This window comes from Haematobia irritans, chromosome 2 (genome assembly GCF_050003625.1).
Source record: "Haematobia irritans isolate KBUSLIRL chromosome 2, ASM5000362v1, whole genome shotgun sequence".
NCBI lineage: Eukaryota > Metazoa > Arthropoda > Insecta > Diptera > Muscidae > Haematobia > Haematobia irritans.
The window spans coordinates 141,688,704-141,711,424 of record NC_134398.1 but is presented as its reverse complement, the minus strand read 5'-3'; the positions used below and the strand labels follow the sequence as shown (position 1 = coordinate 141,711,424).

The window sequence follows — 22,721 nt, the reverse complement described above, 5'->3', positions numbered from 1 at the left end:
TTTGTCAAAATTTTCTATAGAAATAAAATTTTGACAAAATTTTCAATTGAATTAAAATTTTGACAACATTCTCTATAGAATTAAAATTTTGACAAAATTTTCAATTGAATTAAAATTGTGCCAAATTTTTCTATAGAAACAAAATTTGACAAAATTTTCCATAAAAATAAAATTTTGACATAATTTTCTATAGAAATAAAATTTTGGTAGATTATTTTTGGCTCGAGTGGCAACCATGAATTTGAACCGATATGGACCAATTTTTGTGTGATTGTGAATCGGCTATATATAACTATAGACCTATATGGACCAATTTTGGCATGGTTATTAGCGGCCATATACTAACACCACGTTGCAAATTTCAACCGGATCGAATGAATTTTGCTCCTCTAAGAGGCTCCGGAGGTCAAATCTGGGGATCGGTTTATATGGGGGCTATGTATAATTATGGACCGATATGCACCAATTTTTGCATGGTTGTTAGGGACCATATACTTATACCATGTACAAAATTTCAGCCGGATCGGATGAAATTTGCTGCTCTTAGAGGATCCGCAAACCAAATCTGGTTTGCGATCGGTTTATATGGGGGCTATATGTAATTATGGACCGATATGGCCCATTTGCAATACCATCCGACCTACATCAATAACAACTACTTGTGCCAATTTTGAAGTCGATAGCTTGTTTCGTTCGGAAGTTAGCGTGATTTCAACAGACGGACGGACGGACGGACGCACGGACGCACGGACATGCTTAGATCGACTCAGAATTTCACCACGACCCAGAATATATATACTTTATGGGGTCTTAGAGCAATATTTCGATGTGTTACAAACGGAATGACAAAGTTAATATACCACCCATCCTATGGTGGAGGATATAAAAAATGATTTCTTTGTAGTTAATTTTTTTTGCGAAAATTTTCACAGCCTGATGAGGTTTTTCTTTTTTTAGGTATGTGGGTATAAAGTTCAATGGCCGTACACATAAGTTCAATATCGTAATTCAACGATTCCCAAAATTAGTACGAATGAACTACTATATGTTTAAAATTGTCATGACTTGGCGCCAAGGATTTTCTTCTTTGCTTTTAGTTCGTGTATTCTTCTATGAGATGGTGTAATTTCCTGAATTGCAAATAAAAATTACAACAGGACATTAAATTTTCCTGGCCTTAACAACGCTTTATGGAAATCTCAAAATGGGGAGTAAAATTTAGTTCAATTTACGCACGAGTTAGTTTATTTTTTTCTATAAAACAGTTCACTTTTTTTCTGCGTATATATCTAAAGCTCTTTTATCGTTAGGAATCTGATGTCACATCCAAAATAATCTGGATATGAATTTAGTTGGTTTGTACCATTTCTAGAAGGGCTAGAAATCCAGGTAGAATATCACCGAATTTCAAGGTCACGACGATATAGAAAATTACACACAAGATTTTTTTTTCTGATTCAATCACGAAATTAATTGGATCCAATTAATTGTTTAATTGAAATGTCTTCAATCACGAAAATGATAGTATCAATCACAGCTTTAATTGGACATTAGCAAAAATACTTGATTAAAGTAATAGATTTCATTAGCAACTATCAAATAATTTTTTTGTTGATTCAATTAAAAATTTAATTGATATTGATTGCAAAATTAAATTAATGTTTTCATTAAAAACGTAACTCTTTTCAATTACTTTCTTAACTGACTTATTGTTCTTAGTTTGATTGAAAAATTGTTTGAAATAAATTTTCCTTTACTCCAATAATTTATTGCGTACGTTAGATAAATGAACTAAAAAAGGGAAAACACGTTACACAAATTAAGAATACAGATTTACTAAATTCGTATTTCTCACAAAATAGTTCATTATTTCTTTAAATATGTAAATTTTACTACAAAAGCGTCCGTCATGAACTTCGTATGTCACTAAAAATATTCTTGCAATTTTGAACTCCAATTTTTTGCTTCAAACTACAAAATTTTCTTTAACAAGTGAAAAAATTTATTTACGTCTAATAAATTTTCTTGAATTTGTTGAAAAATATTTACTTATTTTTGTGCATTAAGCCAGTGCTTGTAGTACCGTTTAGTTAAAAATTTCTAAAAGTATTCAAAATTTTCTAAAATTAATTTAAAGTTCTCTCCCTGGTGGGTTCACTGTTTTTTCAGTGTAAAATTTAAAAATTATTTTCATCACATTTTGGTAATTGACTTAGTCTTTCTAGATTGATTAAATGGCAATTTTATTAATTAATTGTTTAATTTAAAATTTTAATATGTTCAATCATTGACTTAATTAACTTAATGTTTCCATCTTGATTAAAAAGTTAATTGTATCAATTAATTTATTAATTGAAACCATTTTCAACTTCAATCAACTTTTTAATTAGAAATATTTTGTTGATATTTTTTCTATGTGTAAACGACTATCAGTCAAATAACAATGATATCGACAACTTAATAAAATGTGCATGTTTAGAAAATGTCTAATAGCACTTTAGAATTTACTGACACTTACATTATTAACAGACACGCATGTGCTAATTAAACAATAATCCTATCCATCGATTTAAGAAAGAAGAAACTAAATAATCTCTATACTCTATACAAGTTAATATTACAGATTTTTCTATTTACACTAATTATAGGCAATTAAAATTATATGGAAATGTATAATTTAAGCACGATATGAAAATTAAAAACAATTATAAATATCAGTTTTTAATTAAAGTACAACACTCAATAATACTTACTGAAATCGGCTGGATTATAGGTAATCGGACACGTTGGTCCAATGTGCTTGAGATATGGCACAATATTCCCCACGCTACCCTGGTAAACGCATTGACCTTCGGCCATGATATAGACTTTATCGAACATCTGAAATAGTTTGGCAGGTGGCGTGTGTATGGAACAGATAATAGTTCGTCCGGCATGAGCCAGACGACGTAGAAGTGCAATACATTGAGAACTTGAGAGATCATCTAAGCCACTGTGAGAAGAAGGAGAAAATATTAAATTTTTTGGATATTTAAATTTATAATAAATAAACATTATTTTGTAATACAATTGGAGGGAGAGCTTTTTATTTCAGGATAAAAGGTGTAGAATTTTATTCCCTAAATTTAGTACTACTGAAAGGAGATAGATTACTTAGGTTGGGTATAGTGGTACAGGTTATTTTAGGCTTACTTAGATTATTCAGTACATTGTGATACCACAAGTGGTGAACTTCTCTCCTATCAATGAGTTCAGACCGATTCTATTTTTATCTCAATGACATATTTTTATCTCAATGACCTTCCACATTGCAAGGAAACCACTTAGAGAAGCTTTGAAACATTCAGAAATGTCACCAGCATAACTGAGAGGGGATAATTCACCGCTGAAAATTTTGTTGGGATTTGGGCGAATAAGGAATAGAACCCACGACCTCGTGTACACACAAAAAAAATTCTGATTCAATCACGAAATTAATTGATCCAATTAATAGAAATATCTTCAATCACAGAAATGATAATATCAATTAAAAAATTAATTGACAGGCAATTAAAAAATAATTGATCCAATTAAAAAATTAATTGATACTATTAATTTGTGTGATTGATTTTTATTTCAATTAAAAAGTTTGTTGAATCAATTAAATTTTTAATTGAATATTTTTTAAAACTCAATTAAGATTTTAATTGGAAAATTTTTCCTGAAATTTTTTTCTGTGTATGTAAGGCCGACATGCTAATCATTGCACTACAGTGGCACCCAACGTTCTGAGAACAAAAAGCCTAAAGCTTTCAGTTGGTAGACTGCCCAATCCCTAAATATAAAAGGCAACCTACGTGATTGCTACTTACGTTGTTGGCTCATCTAGGAACAAAACGGGTGGATTATTCACCAATTCCATGGCTATACACAATCGTTTACGTTCACCACCAGATAGACGTTCCGTAGGTGTATTCATTGTCTTCTCGAGACGTAGCATATGTAGAATTTCCTCAATAACTTCTAGCTTCTGTTGTTTAGTTAGCTCATTGCCTAATTTCAAATTGGCCGCCAACATCATAGCTTCCATGACTGTGAAAAATGGATCCAGAATATCCTGTTGCATTATATACCGTGACATTTTGCGAAATAATCGGACATCGCGGGGATTACGATTAATGTTAATATCACCAGAAAATGAAGAAATCCTTAAAAAAAATAATAAAATGAAATGCATTAAATTGGATTATTGGGAAAATTTTGAGTTTTATTCTTAACTACAATAAAAAATTACATATAAGAGTATTTAATTTCTATATAATTTGGCATTATTATTTAAGTGTCTTTTAATTACACTCACCCAAATCCAGCCAACAGATTAAGTAATGTTGTTTTGCCAGCTCCCGAAGGACCCATAATGGCAGTTAATTCATGGGATTTAAATTCTCCGCTTATGTTGTGTAAAATTGTTTTTTTGCCTGGAAGGGGAAAAATGATTAAAATAAATTAGTAGGCATTAATGGCATTAAAATAAATTAGTAGGCATAAAATGTGTGAATGTTATAAGTTTAAAAAGACAGTGAATTTGCAGATTTTTTCGTAGACTTGCAACGATTAGCGGATGTAGCAACATGTAACTTTAAAACAGGTGTATACGGCCGTAAGTTCGCCCAGGCCGAATCTTATGTACCCTCCACCATGGATTGCGTAGAAACTTCTGCGAAAGACTGTCATCCATCCACAATCGAATTACTTGCGTTGTGGTAATACTTACCGATGGCAAGTTATCTTAAAACTTCTTAACATCGTTTTCTAAATTGTGAGTTAATCCATATGTGGTATATATTATACTAAAAAGTTAAGTATAAATAATTACGAATCGACAGGGACTTTTGCACGGTACGTGGAGAGCCATAATTGAAATATGGGGGTTGCTTATATGGGGGCTACTCTTATGAACTTGATATGGACCAATTTTTGTGTGCTTGGGGATAAATTTATCTGAGGGCTATATACAACTATAGACCAATATGGACCTAGTTAGCCATGGTTGTTAACGGCCATATAATAGCACAATGTACCAAATTTCAACCGACTCGGATGAAATTTTCTCCTCCAAGAGGCTACGAAACCAAATCTCGGGATCGGTTTATATGGGGGCTATATATGATTATGGACTGATATGGACCACTTTTGGCATGGTTGTTAAGTATCATATACTAACACCACGTACGTCAACCGGATCGGATGAATTTTGCTTCTCCAAGAGGCTCCAAAACCAAATCTCAGGATGGGTTTATATGGGGCTATATATAATTATGGACCGATTTCGACCAATTTTTGCATGGGTGTTTGAGGCCTTATATTAGCACCACGTACCAAATTTCAACTGAATCAGATGAATTTTGGTCTCCCAAGAGGCTCCGGAGGTCAAATCTAGTGATCGGTTTATATGGGGGCTATATATAAATATGAACCGATTTCGACCAATTTTTGCATGGCCATTAGAGACCATATACTTACACCATGTAACAATTTTCTGCCGGATCGGATGAAATTTGCTTCTCTTAGAGGCTCCGGAGGTCAAATCTGGTGATCGGTTTATATGGGGCTATATATAATTATGGACCGATTTCGACCAATTTTTGCATGGCCATTAGAGACCATATACTAACACTATGTACCAAACTTCAGCCGGATCGGATAAAATTTGCTTCTCTTAGAGGCTCCGCAAGCCAAATCGGGTGATCGGTTTATATGGGGGCTATATATAATTATGGACCGATGCGGACCAATTTTTGCATGGTTCTTAGAGACCATATACTAACACCATGTACCAAATTTCAGCCGGATCGGATGAAATTTGCTTCTCTTACAGGGTCTGCAAGCCAAATTTGGGGATCCTTTTATATGGGGGCTATACGTAAAAGTGGACCGATATGGCCCATTTGCAATACCATAAGACCGACATCAATAACAACTACTTCTTCCAAGTTTCAAGTCGATAGCAGAGATGGTCTGTATCAAACTTTTTAAGGTTTGCGACTGTCGCAAAGTTGTAAACGTCGTAAACGTCACATACACGTCGTAAATGTAGAAAAAGGAGCAAACTCCAAATAGTACTTCAGACCCTTCCGATAGGCAACGAATGACCAAGATGATGATATATGCGAAGAAGTTTCAATTCTCAGGAATGTTCATAAAATTATTAACTAGTTTAAAAAACTTGAAAATATGGTTATATCAACTCGAAGCCAAAATTACTATAAACTACTCGATGGTGCAGTAAACGTGACGGTCGGTACTCGCTCATGGTTAACATTTTACAAATTACTGCAGAAACTGGAAGGAAGGAAAACTACTTAGGATAGGTTAGGTTAAAGTGGCAGACCGATTAAGATTCAGGCTCACTTAGACTATTCAGTCCATTGTGATACCACATTAACTAAAAGTACCTATTACATATGGGCACTTCTAGTTTTAGCCGCCGAACCTTCTTGATTATTTTTCTTTGTTGAACCAACCAGATTGTTCCAAAAACATTAGCAGACTGCTTAAGTTAACGTTTTCCAGATCCGCCAGTAATCTGAAGCTATATGCTCCTAAAAGTTGCTTGCGCTTTACACAAAATGCAGGACACTCACACAAGAGGTGTTTAATTGATTCTTTTTCCTCCGCATCATGACAGCTCATACAATAGTCATTATACTTCGCGCCAATAGTTTTTGCAAAATCGCCTATCAGGCAGCGACCCGTTATAGCAGATATTGTCATTGAGCTTAACATGGAATCGGGGAGCACTCAGTGATAAGAGAGAAGTTCACCACTGTGGTATCACAATGGACTGAATAGTCTAAGTGAGCCTGATACATCGGGCTGCCACATAACCTAACCTAACCTATAGCAGATATCAGGAGTGATATCTAACGTCTCGAGAACATTAGCATATCTAGTGTGCGGTTTAAGTTGAAATGGGGCCGTGTTTGCTTGGTGTCGTTACAACCCTTGCAATTCTCCCATCGAACATTTGCCATCATAACAGCCTTCTCACGCAACATGAGCTTGCAGGTAGCTAGGGGCATACCAACAAATTCTAGTTCCCCTGGAATATGTAAGGTAGTCCCTAGCCTTGCCAACTCATCCGCTTCGCAGTTCCCCGGTATGTTCCTATGGCCAGGCACCCATATTAGGTGAATATTGTACTGCTCAGCCATCTCATTGAGAGATTTGCGGCAGTCGATGGCCAATTTCCATACTAATTAAAAATTTTCAATATAGTAGCTAGTCCCCACGAAAACCAAGAATAGTTTGAAGTTGTGAATGAGAGACGTAAATCTAGTAGAGTTTTGAATAAATACAATATAAAGCATTTTTTTCCATACCTTTTATCGGGGAGCTTAATTAAATTAAATTAAAAAATATTCACAATTTCTTTAATCCCAAATTAGGGTTTCTACACTAGGTTTACGACTTTTGCGACATACGTATTATACCGTCGTAAACTGAACCTCCCGAAGCATATTTTCGTTAACTTATTCAACCATATCCTTCGATTTGAAAACAAATTGGACTCTTTTAAAGGGTAGGGTCAGGGGAAGCCTGGAACAAAAACTGAAGTACAGATTAATCACTCCATGGTTTCCACAAACGTGGCCCGTAAGTTAAAAAAAAAATCGGACCCCTCATCATATGGAGGAGGGTTATAAAATGAACTAAAATTAATTTGAATTAAATCAAAATAAATTCAAATCTACACAGAACTGACTTTGTTCAGTTGTAAAACTGATGCTAAAATTAACTTACCTTTTTTCGAGAAGGATATATTTCGTAAATTGTATTTAAAAATCCAAGCATTTTAGGAAATTGTTCGTTAATGTAATTATTCTCAAAATTTCGAATAAAATTTAGTTACATTTTCCCACGAGATAGTTCCTTTTTCCAATAACATAGTATACTTTTTTTCAGTGTACATAATTAAACTAAATTGAATTTTATATTAATATATCGAACCACTGTGCGATAATTTCATTGCAAAAAAAAATTTTTGAATATAACAAAGTAATTTTATGCATTAGAACAACTGGAAAGAGAACAATAGGGAAGGCTTTCATACAATTCAAAGTCCTAATTATCTACATGTAATGGAATAAATATTATTGTCATACAATTGCTATTAAATTTCACAATGGTGATTCATGTATATCGCAATTTTAATGAATCACTAAATTAGAAGTGTAAAAATCAATGTGACGTCGATTATATTTTTTTCCAAATTTTGTCAAATCATGTTTGGGAAAGATTCAGGTCATCGATTCCGACACATTTTATATTTCTGATTCAGTGATTCAAAAAAGTAACCGTAGAAAAAGTTAATTTGCGGTGGGAAAACCGAAGAGTGTTCGATAATGATACATTTTTGTAAAATAAATTTCGCATGTGGGCTTGAATACACTAGTTTACACTGAAAATGTACATTTGATGAGAGGTGATTTTTTTATGTATTTTGATCTGCTGAATTCGAAAAAATTTATGGAACAGTTTTTGAGATATCTCGTTATTTTTAATGTTTGCTCTTGTTACCGCCAAATCTCAATCACAACTATAAAACATCGCTAGTGGTAACACACCCTAAAACTATCGAATTTTTATCACATAATTATCGAATACATTATCGATTTTATTTATCGATTCTCTTTTGTACATCATTCTTATGTTACAGAAAATTATTCTTTTTCTCTAAAAAGTTGGTTGCGCGTAGAACACGCTAAGTATTAATATATAAAATTTTAATTTGTCTATGGTTTTGATACCAAATAAGTAAGTTTATTAAAATTCGTGAACCATTACAAAATATAAATTAATGAATTTAATTTGTTATTAAAGGAATTTAAACATTTGGTTGTGTCAATAAAGATAGTCAAGAAATAAATATTTCACTGAATTGAACCAATGTTTTTATACCCACCACCATAGAATGGTGACGGGGGTATAATAAGTTTGTCATTCCGTTTGTAACACATCGAAATATCGATTTCCGACTATATAAAGTATATATATTCTTGCTCAGGGAGAAATTCTAAGACGATATAACGATGTCCGTCTGTCCGTCTGTCTGTCTGTCTGTCTGTCTGTTGTAATCACGCTACAGTCTTCAATAATGAAGCAATCGTGCTGAAATTTTGCACAAACTCGTCTTTTGTCTGCAGGCAGGTCAAGTTCGAAGATGGGCTATATCGGTCCAGGTTTTGATATAGTCCCCATACAAACCGACCTCCTGATTTGGGGTCTTGGGCTTATAGAAATCGTAGTTTTTATCAAATTTGCCTGAAATTTGAAATCTAGAGGATTTTTTTTATGACCATAAAGAGGTGTGCCAAAAATAGTGAGTATCGGTCCATGTTTTGGTATAGCCCCCATATAGACCGATCTCCCGATTTTACTTCTTGGCCTTATAGAAACCGCAGTTTTTATTCAATTTACCTGAAATTGGAAATCTAGAGGTATTGTAGGACCACAAATACGTGTGCCAAAAATTGTGAGTATCGGTCCATATTTTGGTATAGCCCCCATATAGACCTATCTCCCGATTTTACTTCTTGGGCTTATATAAACCGCAGTTTTTATTCAATTTACCTGAAATTGGAAATCTAGAGGTATTGTAGGACCACAAATACGTGTGCCAAAAATTGTGAGTATCGGTCCATGTTTTGGTATGGTCCCCATATAAAACGACCTCCCGATTTGGGGTTTGGGCTTATAGAAACCGTAGTTTTTATCCAATTTGTCTGAAATTGGAAATCTAGAGGTATTTTAGGACCATAAAGAGGTGTGCCGAAAATGGTGAGTATCGGTCCATATTTTCGTATAGCCTCCATATAGACCGATTTCCCGATTTTACTTCTTGGGCTTCTAGAATCCGAAGTTTTTATCCTATTTGCCTGAAATTGGAAATCTGGAGGTATTTTCGGGTCATAAAGAGGTATGCCGAAAATGGTGAGTATCGGTCCATATTTTAGTATAGCCCCCATAAGAACGATCTCCCGATTTAACTCCTTGGGTTTCTAGAAACCGTAGTTTTTATCTGATTTGCCTTAAATTGTAAATATTCTGGTATTTTAGGCTCACAAAAACGTGTATCGGATTAAGTTTTTATCGGTCCATTTGGTAATGCCTCCATATAGACCGACTTCACTTCTTGAGGGTGTAGAAAGCGCACTTATCATGAAAATTGCTTGAAACTCAATGTAAAATTTCCAGATTTTACTTCTACAGATTTAAGATTTCAAATCAAAACGTTATTTTATAATTTTCTTGCACACTTACAAGAGATGTTAATGATTCCTCTAAAACTCAAACAAAAATGGTTCTTATAAATCCAGAATCTGATATAGTCCTCATAGGTGAAATCTTTAAATTTATCTTCGGGAAGTGTCCTCAAGTCCTCAAGCCCTCCTGAAATTTCAAAGGAACCCCTAATATTTGGTTCATGGTGGTGGGTATTTAAGATTCGGCCCGGCCGAACTTACTACTGTATATACTTGTTAAATCTAATCAGGCCATAGCGAACCTACTTTTTTGGGAACAGCTCTTTTTTCACTAAACAAATTATATCTTGGGATTTGAAATGTCCGATTGTATCGCTTTTCATACTTAACCCTCTAATGCCCCAATTTTTTTGCCAGCGGATTAAATTTTCAATGTTGACGAAACAAAAGTATAGTTCTCTTGCTTGCAAGAAAAATTTATACAGTACAATTCAGCATATGCTGCAAAGCCTCTTGAATAGTTTCAAATAAGTTTTCTTTTTGTTTTGCCCATTTTTGTTGTCTTAAGGTGTGTTTTACTGAAAGCTTCCTTATTACATGAACTCGGCCTAAAAGCGGGCTTGGGCATTAGCGGGTTAAATGAAAGTTATTGATATGGCGAATAATCGTGTATCATTGGATCTGTGATAAGTTAAGTGGTTCAAAAAATATCAATGCAAAAGGGGAAAATTTTCAAAAAAATCATGTTTTACATTGACCCTTATCCGCCAGAAAAATTCGTTTCTATAGAAAATTTTGTCAAATTGTTATTTCTATTGCAAATTTAGTCAATTAGTCAGAATTTTAGTTCTATAGAAAGTTTTGTCAAATTTTTATGTCTATAGAAAATTTTGTCAAAATTTCAATATTTCTATAGAAATTTTTTTCAACATTTTATGTCTATAGAAAATTGTTTTTCTATAGAAATTTTTTTAAAAATTTCATTTTTATAGAAAATTTTGTCAAAATTTTATTTATATAGAAAATTTTGTCAAAATTTTATTTATATAGAAAATTTTGTCAAAATTTTATTTCTATAGAAAATTTTGTCAAAATTTTATTTCTATAGAAAATTTTGTCAAAATTTTATTTCTATAGAAATATTTAAGCTGAGATCAAAAACAACAGTAACGATTGAAGAGAAGCCAACAATAACAAACAAAACGAATGAAGATAGAGGAAGCACGCTCAAAAACAAACCCAGCCAACTACATACAAATCGATGATTTGAGTTTGGCAAAGGAAAAGAGATATGCTTGCAAATTTTTTTAGGCAGTAGCCGACTATCAAACCTTTTTTCGGAAGGTTCAGGTGCAGTTCACTTTGGGTTGAGTGAATTACCCGAATTTATTCCGATAATTGGTTGATAGTTTCGCTGCAAGTAGAGGATGCTGATGAGGAATGTGGTAATTCCGAAACAGCTGTACATCCAACCATCTTTAGTCAATGCATGGCTTTAAGCTGAGATCAAAAACAACAATTTTATTTCTATAAAAAAAATTGTCAAATTTTATTTCTATAGAAAATTTTGTCAAAATTTTATTTCTAAAAAAATTTTGTCAAAATTTTATTTTTATAGAAAGTCTTTTAAAATTTTATTTCTAAAGAAAATTTTGCCAAAGTGTTATTTTTATAGAATTTTATTTCTATAGAAAATTTTGTCAAAATTTTATTTCTATAGAAAAATTTGTCAAACTTAATTTATATAGAAAAATTTTCAAATTTTATTTTTATAAAAAATTTTGTCAACATTTTATTTATATAGAAAATTTTGTCAAAATTTTATTTCTATAGAAAAATTTATTTCTATAGAAAATTTTGTCAAAATTTTATTTTTATAGAAAATCTTTTCGAAATTTTATTTCTAAAGAAAAGTTTGCCAAAATTTTATTTTTATAGAAAAATTTGTCAAATTTATTTTTATATAAAATTTTGTCAAAATTTTATTTCTATAGAAAATTTTATCAAAATTGTATTTCTATAGAAAATTTTGTCAATATTTTATTTCTACAGAACACTTCGAAAAGCCAATTCGTAAAATTTTTGCGAATGCCTTTTTCAAAACAGACCTTTGTAACAAAAATTCAAAATTTCATACTTACCTCGTTCAACATCTGGTACACTGTATGACAAATTACGAAACTCCAAATTAACAGCTGGCCACCGTGGTAGATATTTTAAACCACCACTACATGATGAAATGCCATCATCAGATGTTGCCGGTAAATCAATACTAATGGCATTGATATCCGTACTATAGTTAAGTGATGTACCACTGTGCGATTTATAACTATCGCCCATGGAGAAGCTACAGCCTCCTGTGTCTAAAGTATCCATTGTGACTGAATTGAAATCGATAAAAAATTGCAATATGCGATGCTACGTGATGCTGTGGTGGCCCGGTTGTGGTCTTGGCCAGTGGCACTCGCTTGCAAGTTCAAAAGGCGACTGAATTGAAATATCATCCAACGTTCCAAGATTTCTTAACAATTATTGTGAAAATATGCGGCCAAACAATTTTAGAAGCTTTATTGCCAGCTATTCTACTTTTCGTTTTTCATCTGTCTCGAACATCATTTGAAAGTAAAATTATAGGAAATTATCTGAAAGGAAAAAAAATACAAAGCGGCGTTGAGAAAATCTATGATTGATTCGTTTCATTTTATTCTATGGGAAATGAAATTATTTGATTATATCTATAGCACTGATTAACAACTCAGCGCCTGGAAAAATGTGATTACAAGCTTATAGGTCAGAGGTGATTAATTTGGGAGGGTGCCAAGCTGATAAGGAACGAAGCAGCGTATAATTTGATTTTCAGCTAAATTTAATATTTATAGAAAGCTATATGAACTCATAATAAATTAATTCCCATCTATTTCATAGCGAATTTCGTTTTAGACAAAACATTTTCATTTACAAACGTGATTTTAACAACAGGTAAGAAGGGTAACGTGCACTGAAAATAATATTGATCGAATATGAAAGACTATGCAACCTAATTTTGATGACAGGCAATATTAAGGACAAATTTAATTAAATTAGTGAAATTTTAATTTGAAGAAAATATATAATATTATTTTTGTATAGAAAATGTTTTCAAAATTTTATTTTTATGGAAAATTTTTTAAACTTTTACGTTTATAGAAAAATTTGTCAACATTTTATTTTTATAAAAAAATTTGTCAGCATTTTATGTTTATAGAAAAATTTGTCAAAATTTTATTTTGATAGGAAATTTTGTCAAAATTTTATTTCATATTTTATTTCATATATTTTATTTCATATATAAGAAAAGAATATCGATCGCATATGAAAGACTATGCAACCTCATTTTGATGACAGGAAATATTAAGGACAAATTTAATTAAACTAATAAAATTTTAATTTAAAGAAATTGTATAATATTTTTTTCTATACAAAATTTTGTCAAAATTTTATTTTTATAGAAAATTATTTCTATAGGAAATTTTGTCAAAATTTTCTATAAAAAATTTTGTCAACATTTTATGTTTATAGAAAACTTTGTCAAAAAAGATGCACTGAATATAATATTCATCGCATATGAAATACTATGCAACCTTATTTTGATGACAGGAAATATTAAAGACAAATTTAATTAAAATAATGAAATTTTAATTTAAGGAACGTATATAGGATTTTTTTCTATAGATATAAATTTTCTTAACATTTTATTTCCATGGAAAATTTTCTTAAAATTTTATTTCTATAAATTTTTAGAAAATTTTGTCAAAATTTTACTTTTATGGAAAATTTTGTCAAAATTTTATTTTATAGAAAATTTTGTCAAAAATTCATGTTTATAGAAAATTTTGTGAAAATTTTATTTTTATAGAAAATTTTGTCAAAATTTTATTTTTATAATTTTGTGTCCACATTTTATGTTTATAGAAAATTTTGTCAAATTTTTATTTTTATAGAAAAATTTGTCAATATTTTATTTCTATACAAAAGTTTGTCAAACTTTTATTTTTATAGAATGTTTTGTCAACATTTTATTTTTATACCCACCACCATAGAATGGTGACGGGGGTATAATAAGTTTGTCATTCCGTTTGTAACACATCGAAATATCGATTTCCGACTATATAAAGTATATATATTCTTGATCAGGGAGAAATTCTAAGACGATATAACGATGTCCGTCTGTCCGTCTGTCTGTCTGTCTGTCTGTTGTAATCACGCTACAGTCTTCAATAATGAAGCAATCGTGCTGAAATTTTGCACAAACTCGTCTTTTGTCTGCAGGCAGGTCAAGTTCGAAGATGGGCTATATCGGTCCAGGTTTTGATATAGTCCCCATATAAACCGACCTCCCGATTTGGGGTATTGGGCTTACAGAAATCGTAGTTTTTATCCAATTTGCCTGAAATTTGAAATCTAGAGGTATTTTATGACCATAAAGAGGTGTGCCAAAAATGGTGAGTATCGGTCCATGTTTTGGTATAGTCCCCATATAGACCGATCTCCCCATTTTACTTCTTGGGCTTATAGAAACCGCAGTTTTTATTCAATTTAATTGAAATTTGAAATCTAGAGGTATTGTAGGACCACAAATACGTGTGCCAAAAATTGTAAGTATCCGTCCATATTTTGGTATAGCCCCCATATAGAGCGATCTCCCGATTTGGGGTCTTGGGCTTATAGAAACCGTAGTTTTTATCCAATTTGTCTGAAATTGGAAATCTAGAGGTATTTTAGGACCATAAAAAGGTGTGCCGAAAATGGTGAGTATCGGTCCATATTTTGGTGTAGCCCCCATATAGACCGTTTTCCCGATTTTACTCCTTGGGCTTCTAGAATCCGAAGTTTTTATCCTATTTGCCTGAAATTGGAAATCTAGAGGTATTTTCGGGCCATAAAGAGGTGTGCCGAAAACGGTGAGTATCGGTCCATATTTTAGTATAGCCCCCATAAGAACGATCTCCCGATTTAACTCCTTGGGTTTCTAGAAACCGTAGTTTTTATGTGATTTGCCTGAAATTGTAAATATTCTGGAATTTTAGGCTCACAAAAACGTGTATCGGATTAAGTTTTTATCGTCCCATTTGGTAATGCCTCCATATAGACCGACTTCACTTCTTGAGGGTGTAGAAGGCGCACTGATCATGAAAATTGCTTGAAACTCAATGTAAAATTTCCAGATTTTACTTCTACAGATTTATGATTTCAAATCAAGACATTATTTTATAAGTTTCTTGCACACTCACAGGAGATGTTGATGATTCCTCTAAAACTCAAACAAAAATGGTTCTTATAAATCCAGAATCTGATATAGTCCTCATAGGTGAAATCTTTAAATTTATCTTCGGGAAATGTCCTCAAGTCCTCAAGCCCCCCTGAAATTTCAAACGAAACCCTAATATTTGATTCATGGTGGTGGGTATTTAAGACTCGGCCCGGCCGAACTTGCTGCTGTATATACTTGTTTTTAGAACATTTTGTAAAAAACCGCATATTAATCGCATATGAAAGACTCTGCAACCTTATTTTGATGACAGGAAATATTAAAGATAAATTTAGTTAAACTAATGAAGTTTTAATTTAAAGAAATTATATAATATTTTTTTTTCTATACAAACTTTTATTTTTATAGAAATTTTTCTTAACATTTTATTTCCATGGAAAATTTTCTTAAAATTTTATTTCTATAAATTTTTAGAAAATTTTCTCAAAATTTTACTTTTATGGAAAATTATGTCAAAATTTTATTTTTATAGAAAATTTTGTCAAAAATTTATTTTTATAGAAAATTTTGTCAAAATTTTATTTTTATAGAAAATTTTGTCAAAATTTTATTTTTATAGAAAATTTTGTCAAAAAATTTGTTTTTATAGAAAATTTTCTGGACATTTTATATTCATGGAAAATTTTCTTAAAATTTTATTTCTAAAAAAAATTTTGTCAAAATATTGTTTCTGTAAAAAAGTTTTTCAAAATTTTATTTTTATAGAAAATTTTGTCAACCTTTATTTTTATACAACATTTTTTGAAACTTTAATATTTATAGCAAATTTTGTCAAAATTTTATTTTTATAGAAAATTTTGTCAAAATATTATTTTTATAGAAAATTGAAGCACATCTTGGTATTTTGCAAAGTTTACGAAAACATGAAGGATTCTACCAATCTACCAAACCGTAAAAAACCACCAACTATGACAACCGTGATCCGACACCGGCTAAACCAAAATTATAAAAAACACTTCATATTTTTGTAACTTAACAAATATTAACGAAAATTTGATTCCATTGAGTTATTCAATCGACCAATGAACGGTATGACTGTAATTGTGCTGCAACTTTCAACGACGGGGATTATTCTATGTTTTCTACACTAAAAAAAAATTTTGTGCTGAGGCGAAAGATTTCATGTCCTTCAAATACGAATGCGAATTTTGCTTAGCATAGAAGACGCATTTCTCTGATATAACTTTTTTTCCTTGTCCAAAAGTCGGTAAACTTTTCAATGAAATCATTTTGTCCTTATAGTTAAGTAATTCAACTTAAAATGGGGTATCATAACTGGAAAGAAAAATTTGTTTGAGCTTTATAACTTCCAAGCAAAATAATACATCCAAAAATGCTCTTCTACACGCAAAGAAAAAAAAACGTTTGGAAAACGTGTACCGAAAACGTTTTTCTTTTGTTAGAGTTTTTTGAATTGCTTCGAAAATTTTAAACTTTAATCACCAAAAAAATTCGTTTGTTACAAAATTTTTATTTTTTCAATAAAAAAAGTTATTTTTGAAACAACAACATAGTCCATTTCGTTTATATCAAACACTGTTCTTTTCTGACTTTAGGTCTTTAATAAGACACATTTTACAGTTCAAAATTTAATATACTACAATGTAATGTTCAACATTTTTTCGGAATCTTCCGAACATATCTGGAATATATGTAAAAAAAAACTTTGGTCGAAGCAGGGATCGAACCCACGACCCTTGGCATGCAAGTCGGACGTAGCAACCACTGCTCCACGGTGCCAAACTAAATGTTTGTTTCTGTTAAATAAACTTTGTTTATTCGGTTCGTGGGCGCCGCAAGCTATGCTATATAAATATAACCTATAAGGATATTTATCTATTGATGACCATAACAGGTACATAGCTCAGTGGTTAGTGTGTCGGCTTACAAAGTGCATGGTCCGTGGTTCGATTCTCCGTCCAGGCGAAAGGTAAATAATTTTAAAAAAATTATAAAATCGTATAATTTCTTCTACATTGTTGGTATTACAGGAAAAGGTGTTAAGAACTAAAAAACCTCGTGGATGTGAGAAAGATGTGAGGGAAAATGCAATTAGCAAGAAAACAATGTTTTTTTTTGAGTTTGTCTTTATGAAATTGTTTTACATCCTGGAAAAGAATAAACGTTTATCACAAAAAGTGTATACTTTCTTCCAAAAACACTTCCTTACAGCGAAAAGCAAATGAAAAACGAACTTTGTTTGTCTAAAATTTCGTTTGGGAGGAAAGAATTATTTTTTTGCGTGTAGAGATGGATATAATTTTCACTTCACAATAATTTCGTTTAAAGTAAGATAACAAAAAATTCGATGTTTACATTTAAATTTTCTATCCATGTTTGGTATGGACTCTCGATTCGATTTGGTATGGCACTCGATTCTGAATCGAAGTCGAGGCTTATGAAAAAGGCTGGGGTCGGACCCTGGTCATTTCGGTTTTATAAGATAAAAAAGGTTTCTAAAAAGTTTGTGACGTAGGCTAAAATTAATTTTTCGAATAGTATACAAAAAACGAAAATGTTACACTTATAAAATCCTCATCCTGTGGTTGAAACTATAAAAAGGAAATTCCATATTAATCGCGATATGCCGATCATAGTAGTTAATATCACTTTGATCATGATTTGAAGGAATGCAACATTCTTTAAACTATTGTCATTTATACACTAATCACATTTCAAATTTATACACCTAATTAATGATTTCAAATTTAATTTAGTCGGAGATTTGTAATGTGATTCAAACATGGCCAATTAAATGAATATTTCCTTGGATTTTCGAATAAAATTCACACTCGTCACAATTGATGAGTTGTAACTTTTTTTGTTCATGTGACTAACTTTGATCCAATGAAAGTTAAGAATATATGGAATTTTATTGAATACAATGAAAAACCCATATACAATTCCAAAGATTTTATGTTTAACGATTTTGCCAATGATTTCGAGTCGAAGATGAATGCCAGTGTTGAATGCTTTGCGTACTTGATGAGAAGAAAACAATGACATTTTATTGTTGACCCCCCCCCATTTATAGTGAAATTTAATTTGTGTGTACACACAAAAAATTTTTTTCTGATTGAAATTGAAATGTAATCAATCACAGAAATGATAGTATCAATTAAAAAATTAATTGAAAACCAATTAAAAAATTAATTGATACTATTAATTTGTGTGATTGATTTTGTTACAATTAAAAAATTTGTTGAATCAATTAAATTTTTAATTGAGTATTTTTTAAAACTCAATTAAGATATTAATTGGAAAAGTTTTAGGTTAGATATACATGCAAAACACAAAAATAATTCCTTCCTCCACTCAAAAAAAATTTGAAATGATATTTTCAATCACAGTTTTAATTGGGCGTAGAAAAAATATTTAATCAAAAAACTAATGATAAAGGGTGGTTAAATTGTAAGGGCCGATGTTGAATGTGAACCACACCTAAATGCCAATTTTTTCCGAATTTTATTTAACATTTCTCTATTTCAGACTTACTCAATTTGAACCATGGACGTCGTGAATGGGCTGAATGGTTCCCAGAAATGGCAACAGTGGATGATCAATTTTCAAAGAAAATCATCTTCAGTGATGAGGCACATTTTCACCTCAGTGGATTCGTCAATAAACAGAATTGCCACATTTTGGCGAATGAGAATCCAAGAGTGATTGCGGAAAAACCAATGCACCCACAAAGAGTGACTGTTTGGTGCGGTTTATGGGCTGGCGGCATCATCGGGCCGTATTTTTTCCAAAATGAGGCCGGTCAGGCAGTTACTGCGAATGGTGTTCGCTATCGTGAGATGATAACGAACTTTTTATGGCCTGAATTGGAAGATATGCATTTGGACGATATGTGGTTTCAGCAGGACGGTGCCACTTGCCACACAGCTACACTGAAAAAACAGTGAACCCACCAGGAAAGATAACTTTCGATTAATTTTAGAAAATTTGGAACTTTTTTAGAAAATTTTAACTAAATGGTATTACAAGCGCTGGCATCACTCCGATATGGCAAAAATAAGTAAATATTTTTCGACAAATTCAAGAAAATTTATTAGACATAACTAATTTTTTTCAGTAGTTAAAGAAAATTTTGTAGTTTTAAGAGAAATCTTGGAGTTCAAAATTGCAAGAATGTCTTTAGTGACATACGAAGTTCATGATGGACACATTTTTGGTAAAATTTACAAATTTGAAGAAATAATGAACTATTTTGAAAGAAATACGAAATTAGGAAATCTTTATGCTTTATTTGTGTATAACTTTTTCCCGTTTTTTAGTTCATTTAACTAACATACGTAAAAAATTATTTGACTAAAATAAACTTTTTCCAAACATAATGAGTCTATGAACTAATATAAAGTTAATATGGCTTTAGTGAAATAGAGTTTCACGAAACAATGGCTCTTTTGCGCAACAAATTCAATGGCCGTGTTATCTCACGTAATGGCGATGTCAATTGGCCGCCAAGATCATGTGGTTTGACACCGTTGGACTTTTTTCTTTGGGGTTATTTGAAAGAAAAGGTGTACGTCGATAAGCCAGCAACAATTTAAGAGCTAAAGGATGAGATAATTCGGCACATTAACGGCATAGAATATACATTATGCCTCAGCGTCATCGAAAATTTGTGCCACCGAGGTCGCGTCGCCCATTTGGCCGATATTTTGTTCCATACATAATTGAGTAATACCAATATATCATAATAAAATAAAATTACAATAATTTCCTAAATAGTTTGTGTTTTATTCAAAATCAACATCGGACCTTGAAATTTTAACCACCCTTTATGATTTGAAAGCTTCAATTAGTTTTTTTTGATTGATTACATTAACAATTTAATTGATGTTGGTGGCAAAATTCAATTAATTTGTTAATTGATTCAATCAAAAATTTAATTGATATCTTTTGGAAAACTCAATCAGTTTTTTAATTGATTCAATTAATTATTTATTTTTGCATTAATTATTTTTATACCCTCCACCATAGGATGGGGGTATATTAACTTTGTCATTCCGTTTGTAACACATCGAGATATTGCTCTAAGACCCCATAAAGTATATATATTCTGGGTCGTGGTGAAATTCTGAGTCGATCTGAGCATGTCCGTCCGTCCGTCCGTCTGTTGAAATCACGCTAACTTCCGAACGAAACAAGCTTTCGACTTGAAACTTGGCACAAGTAGTTGTTATTGATGTAGGTCAGATGGTATTGCAAATGGGCCATATCGGTCCACTTTTACGTATAGCCCCCATATAAACGCACCCCCAAATTTAGCTTGCGATTGCTCTAAGAGAAGCAAATTTCATCCGATCCGGCTGAAATTTGGTACATGATGTTAGTAAATGGTCTCTAACAACCATGCAGAAACTGGTCCCCATATAAATCGATCCCCCGATGTGGCTTGCAGAGCCTCTAAGAGCAACAATTTTCATCCGATCCGGCTGAAATTTGGTACATGGTGTTAGTATATGGTCTCTAACACCCATGCAAAAATTGGTCGATATCGGTCCATAATTATATATAGGTCCCATATAAACCGATCCCCAGATTTGACCTCCGGAGCACCTTGGAAGAGCAAAATTCTTCCCATTCGGTTGAAATTTGGTACGTGATGTTAGTATAGGGTATCCAAAAACCATGCGGGAATTGGTTCCTATCAGTCCATAACAATATATAGCTCCCATATAAACCGATCCCCAGATTTGACCTCCGGTGCCTTTTGGAGAAGCAAAATTCATCCGATCTGGTTGAAATTTGGTACGTGGTGGTAGTATATGATATTTAACAACCATGTGAGTTGAAATTTGTGGATGACAGTCTTTCGTAGAAGTTTCTACGCAATCCATGGTGGAGGGTACATAAGATTCGGCCTGGCCGAACTTACGGTCGTAGATACTTGTTTTAATTGACTTATTATACCCTCCACCACAGGATGAGGGGTGTATTAACGGTGTTAAAACCCCACAAAGGATATATATTCTGGGTCGTGATGAAATTCTAAGTCGATATAGTCGATGTCTGTCCGTCCGTCTGTGGGAATTACTCTAACTTCCGAACGAAACAAGCTATCGAAGTGAAACTTGGCACAGGTATTTGTTATTGATGTAGGTCGGATGGTTTTGCAAATGGGCCATATCGGACTACGTTTACGTATAGCTCCCATATAAACCGACCCCCAGATTTTGCTTGCGGATCCTCTTGGAGGAGCAAATTTCATCCGATCCGGTTGAAATTTGGTATGTGGTGTTAGTATATGACCTCTAATACCCATGCAAAAATTGGTCCACATCGGTCCATAATTATATATAGCCCCCATATGAACCGATCCCCAGATTTTGCTTGCGGATCCTCTTGGAGGAGCAAATTTCATCCGATCCGGTTGAAATTTGGTACGTGGTGTTAGTATACGAGGGCAGTTCGGAAACTTTTTAGCCTAGCACAAAAGCGCAGCATAAACAGAAAAAAGTTAAGTGTTTTGGAAACTTCCATCTCTGTTATGAACACATGTTAAATTTTGTTTCGATCTGGCAACTCCTTCATATCGAAACAGGTGTTCAAAAAAGACACATCTGCAATTTTTTTACTATGGAAAAATTAGAAATTTGTGCTGTCATTAAATATTTACATAAAAAAGTTTATCGGGACAAGAAATTCATAATGATATGGTGAATGTGTTAGGTGAAAGTGCTCTTTCAGTAGAAAATTGGGTTGCTGAATTTAAACGTGGTCGTATAAGCATGGAAGATGAACCACGTAGGTCCCAGTTACTTTTACTTGTTCCAAAATCTAAAAAAAAATCCTAGCTGGTAAGCGTTTTACCTCAAATGAAGATGCAATTACAGTTGTAAACCACTATTTTGAAGACCTTGAGGAAAACTATTTTAATCAAGGGATAGACGTGCTAGAAAAGCGTTGGACTAAGTGTATTGAAGTTTCAGGAGATTATATTGAAAAACAAGTGAGTAAAGTAGAAAGTCGGGCGGGGCCGACTATATTATACCCTAAACCACCCCTACTGAATTAGTAAATATAAGCATTTGGGCGGTATCATTGGTATAGGTTTTGGAGAACATAAACGGGGGTACATGTTTATGGGTGTCTTGTCACAATCTGAGCAGAAATGTCTAATATTAGGAGCTATAGTTTATTTTGCACCAAAAGAGTTA

At 32.4% G+C, this 22,721-nt stretch overlaps 1 protein-coding gene across 7 annotated transcripts in view; it reads right to left on the bottom strand.

The window, feature by feature from the left end:
• Nucleotides 1–22,721, bottom strand: part of LOC142226367 (ATP-binding cassette subfamily G member 4) — a 73,852-nt gene that overhangs the window by 7,471 nt on the left and 43,660 nt on the right. For all 7 annotated transcript variants that reach the window (XM_075296346.1, XM_075296348.1, XM_075296349.1 and 4 more), the window contains 4 exons: nt 12,386–12,886; nt 4,340–4,457; nt 3,852–4,187; nt 2,754–2,992 (listed from right to left, as the gene is read on the bottom strand). In XM_075296346.1, the coding sequence (XP_075152461.1) occupies nt 2,754–2,992; nt 3,852–4,187; nt 4,340–4,457; nt 12,386–12,620 (928 nt within the window). In that variant the 5' untranslated portion in view covers nt 12,621–12,886. The remainder of the gene's footprint in view (nt 1–2,753; nt 2,993–3,851; nt 4,188–4,339; nt 4,458–12,385; nt 12,887–22,721) is intronic.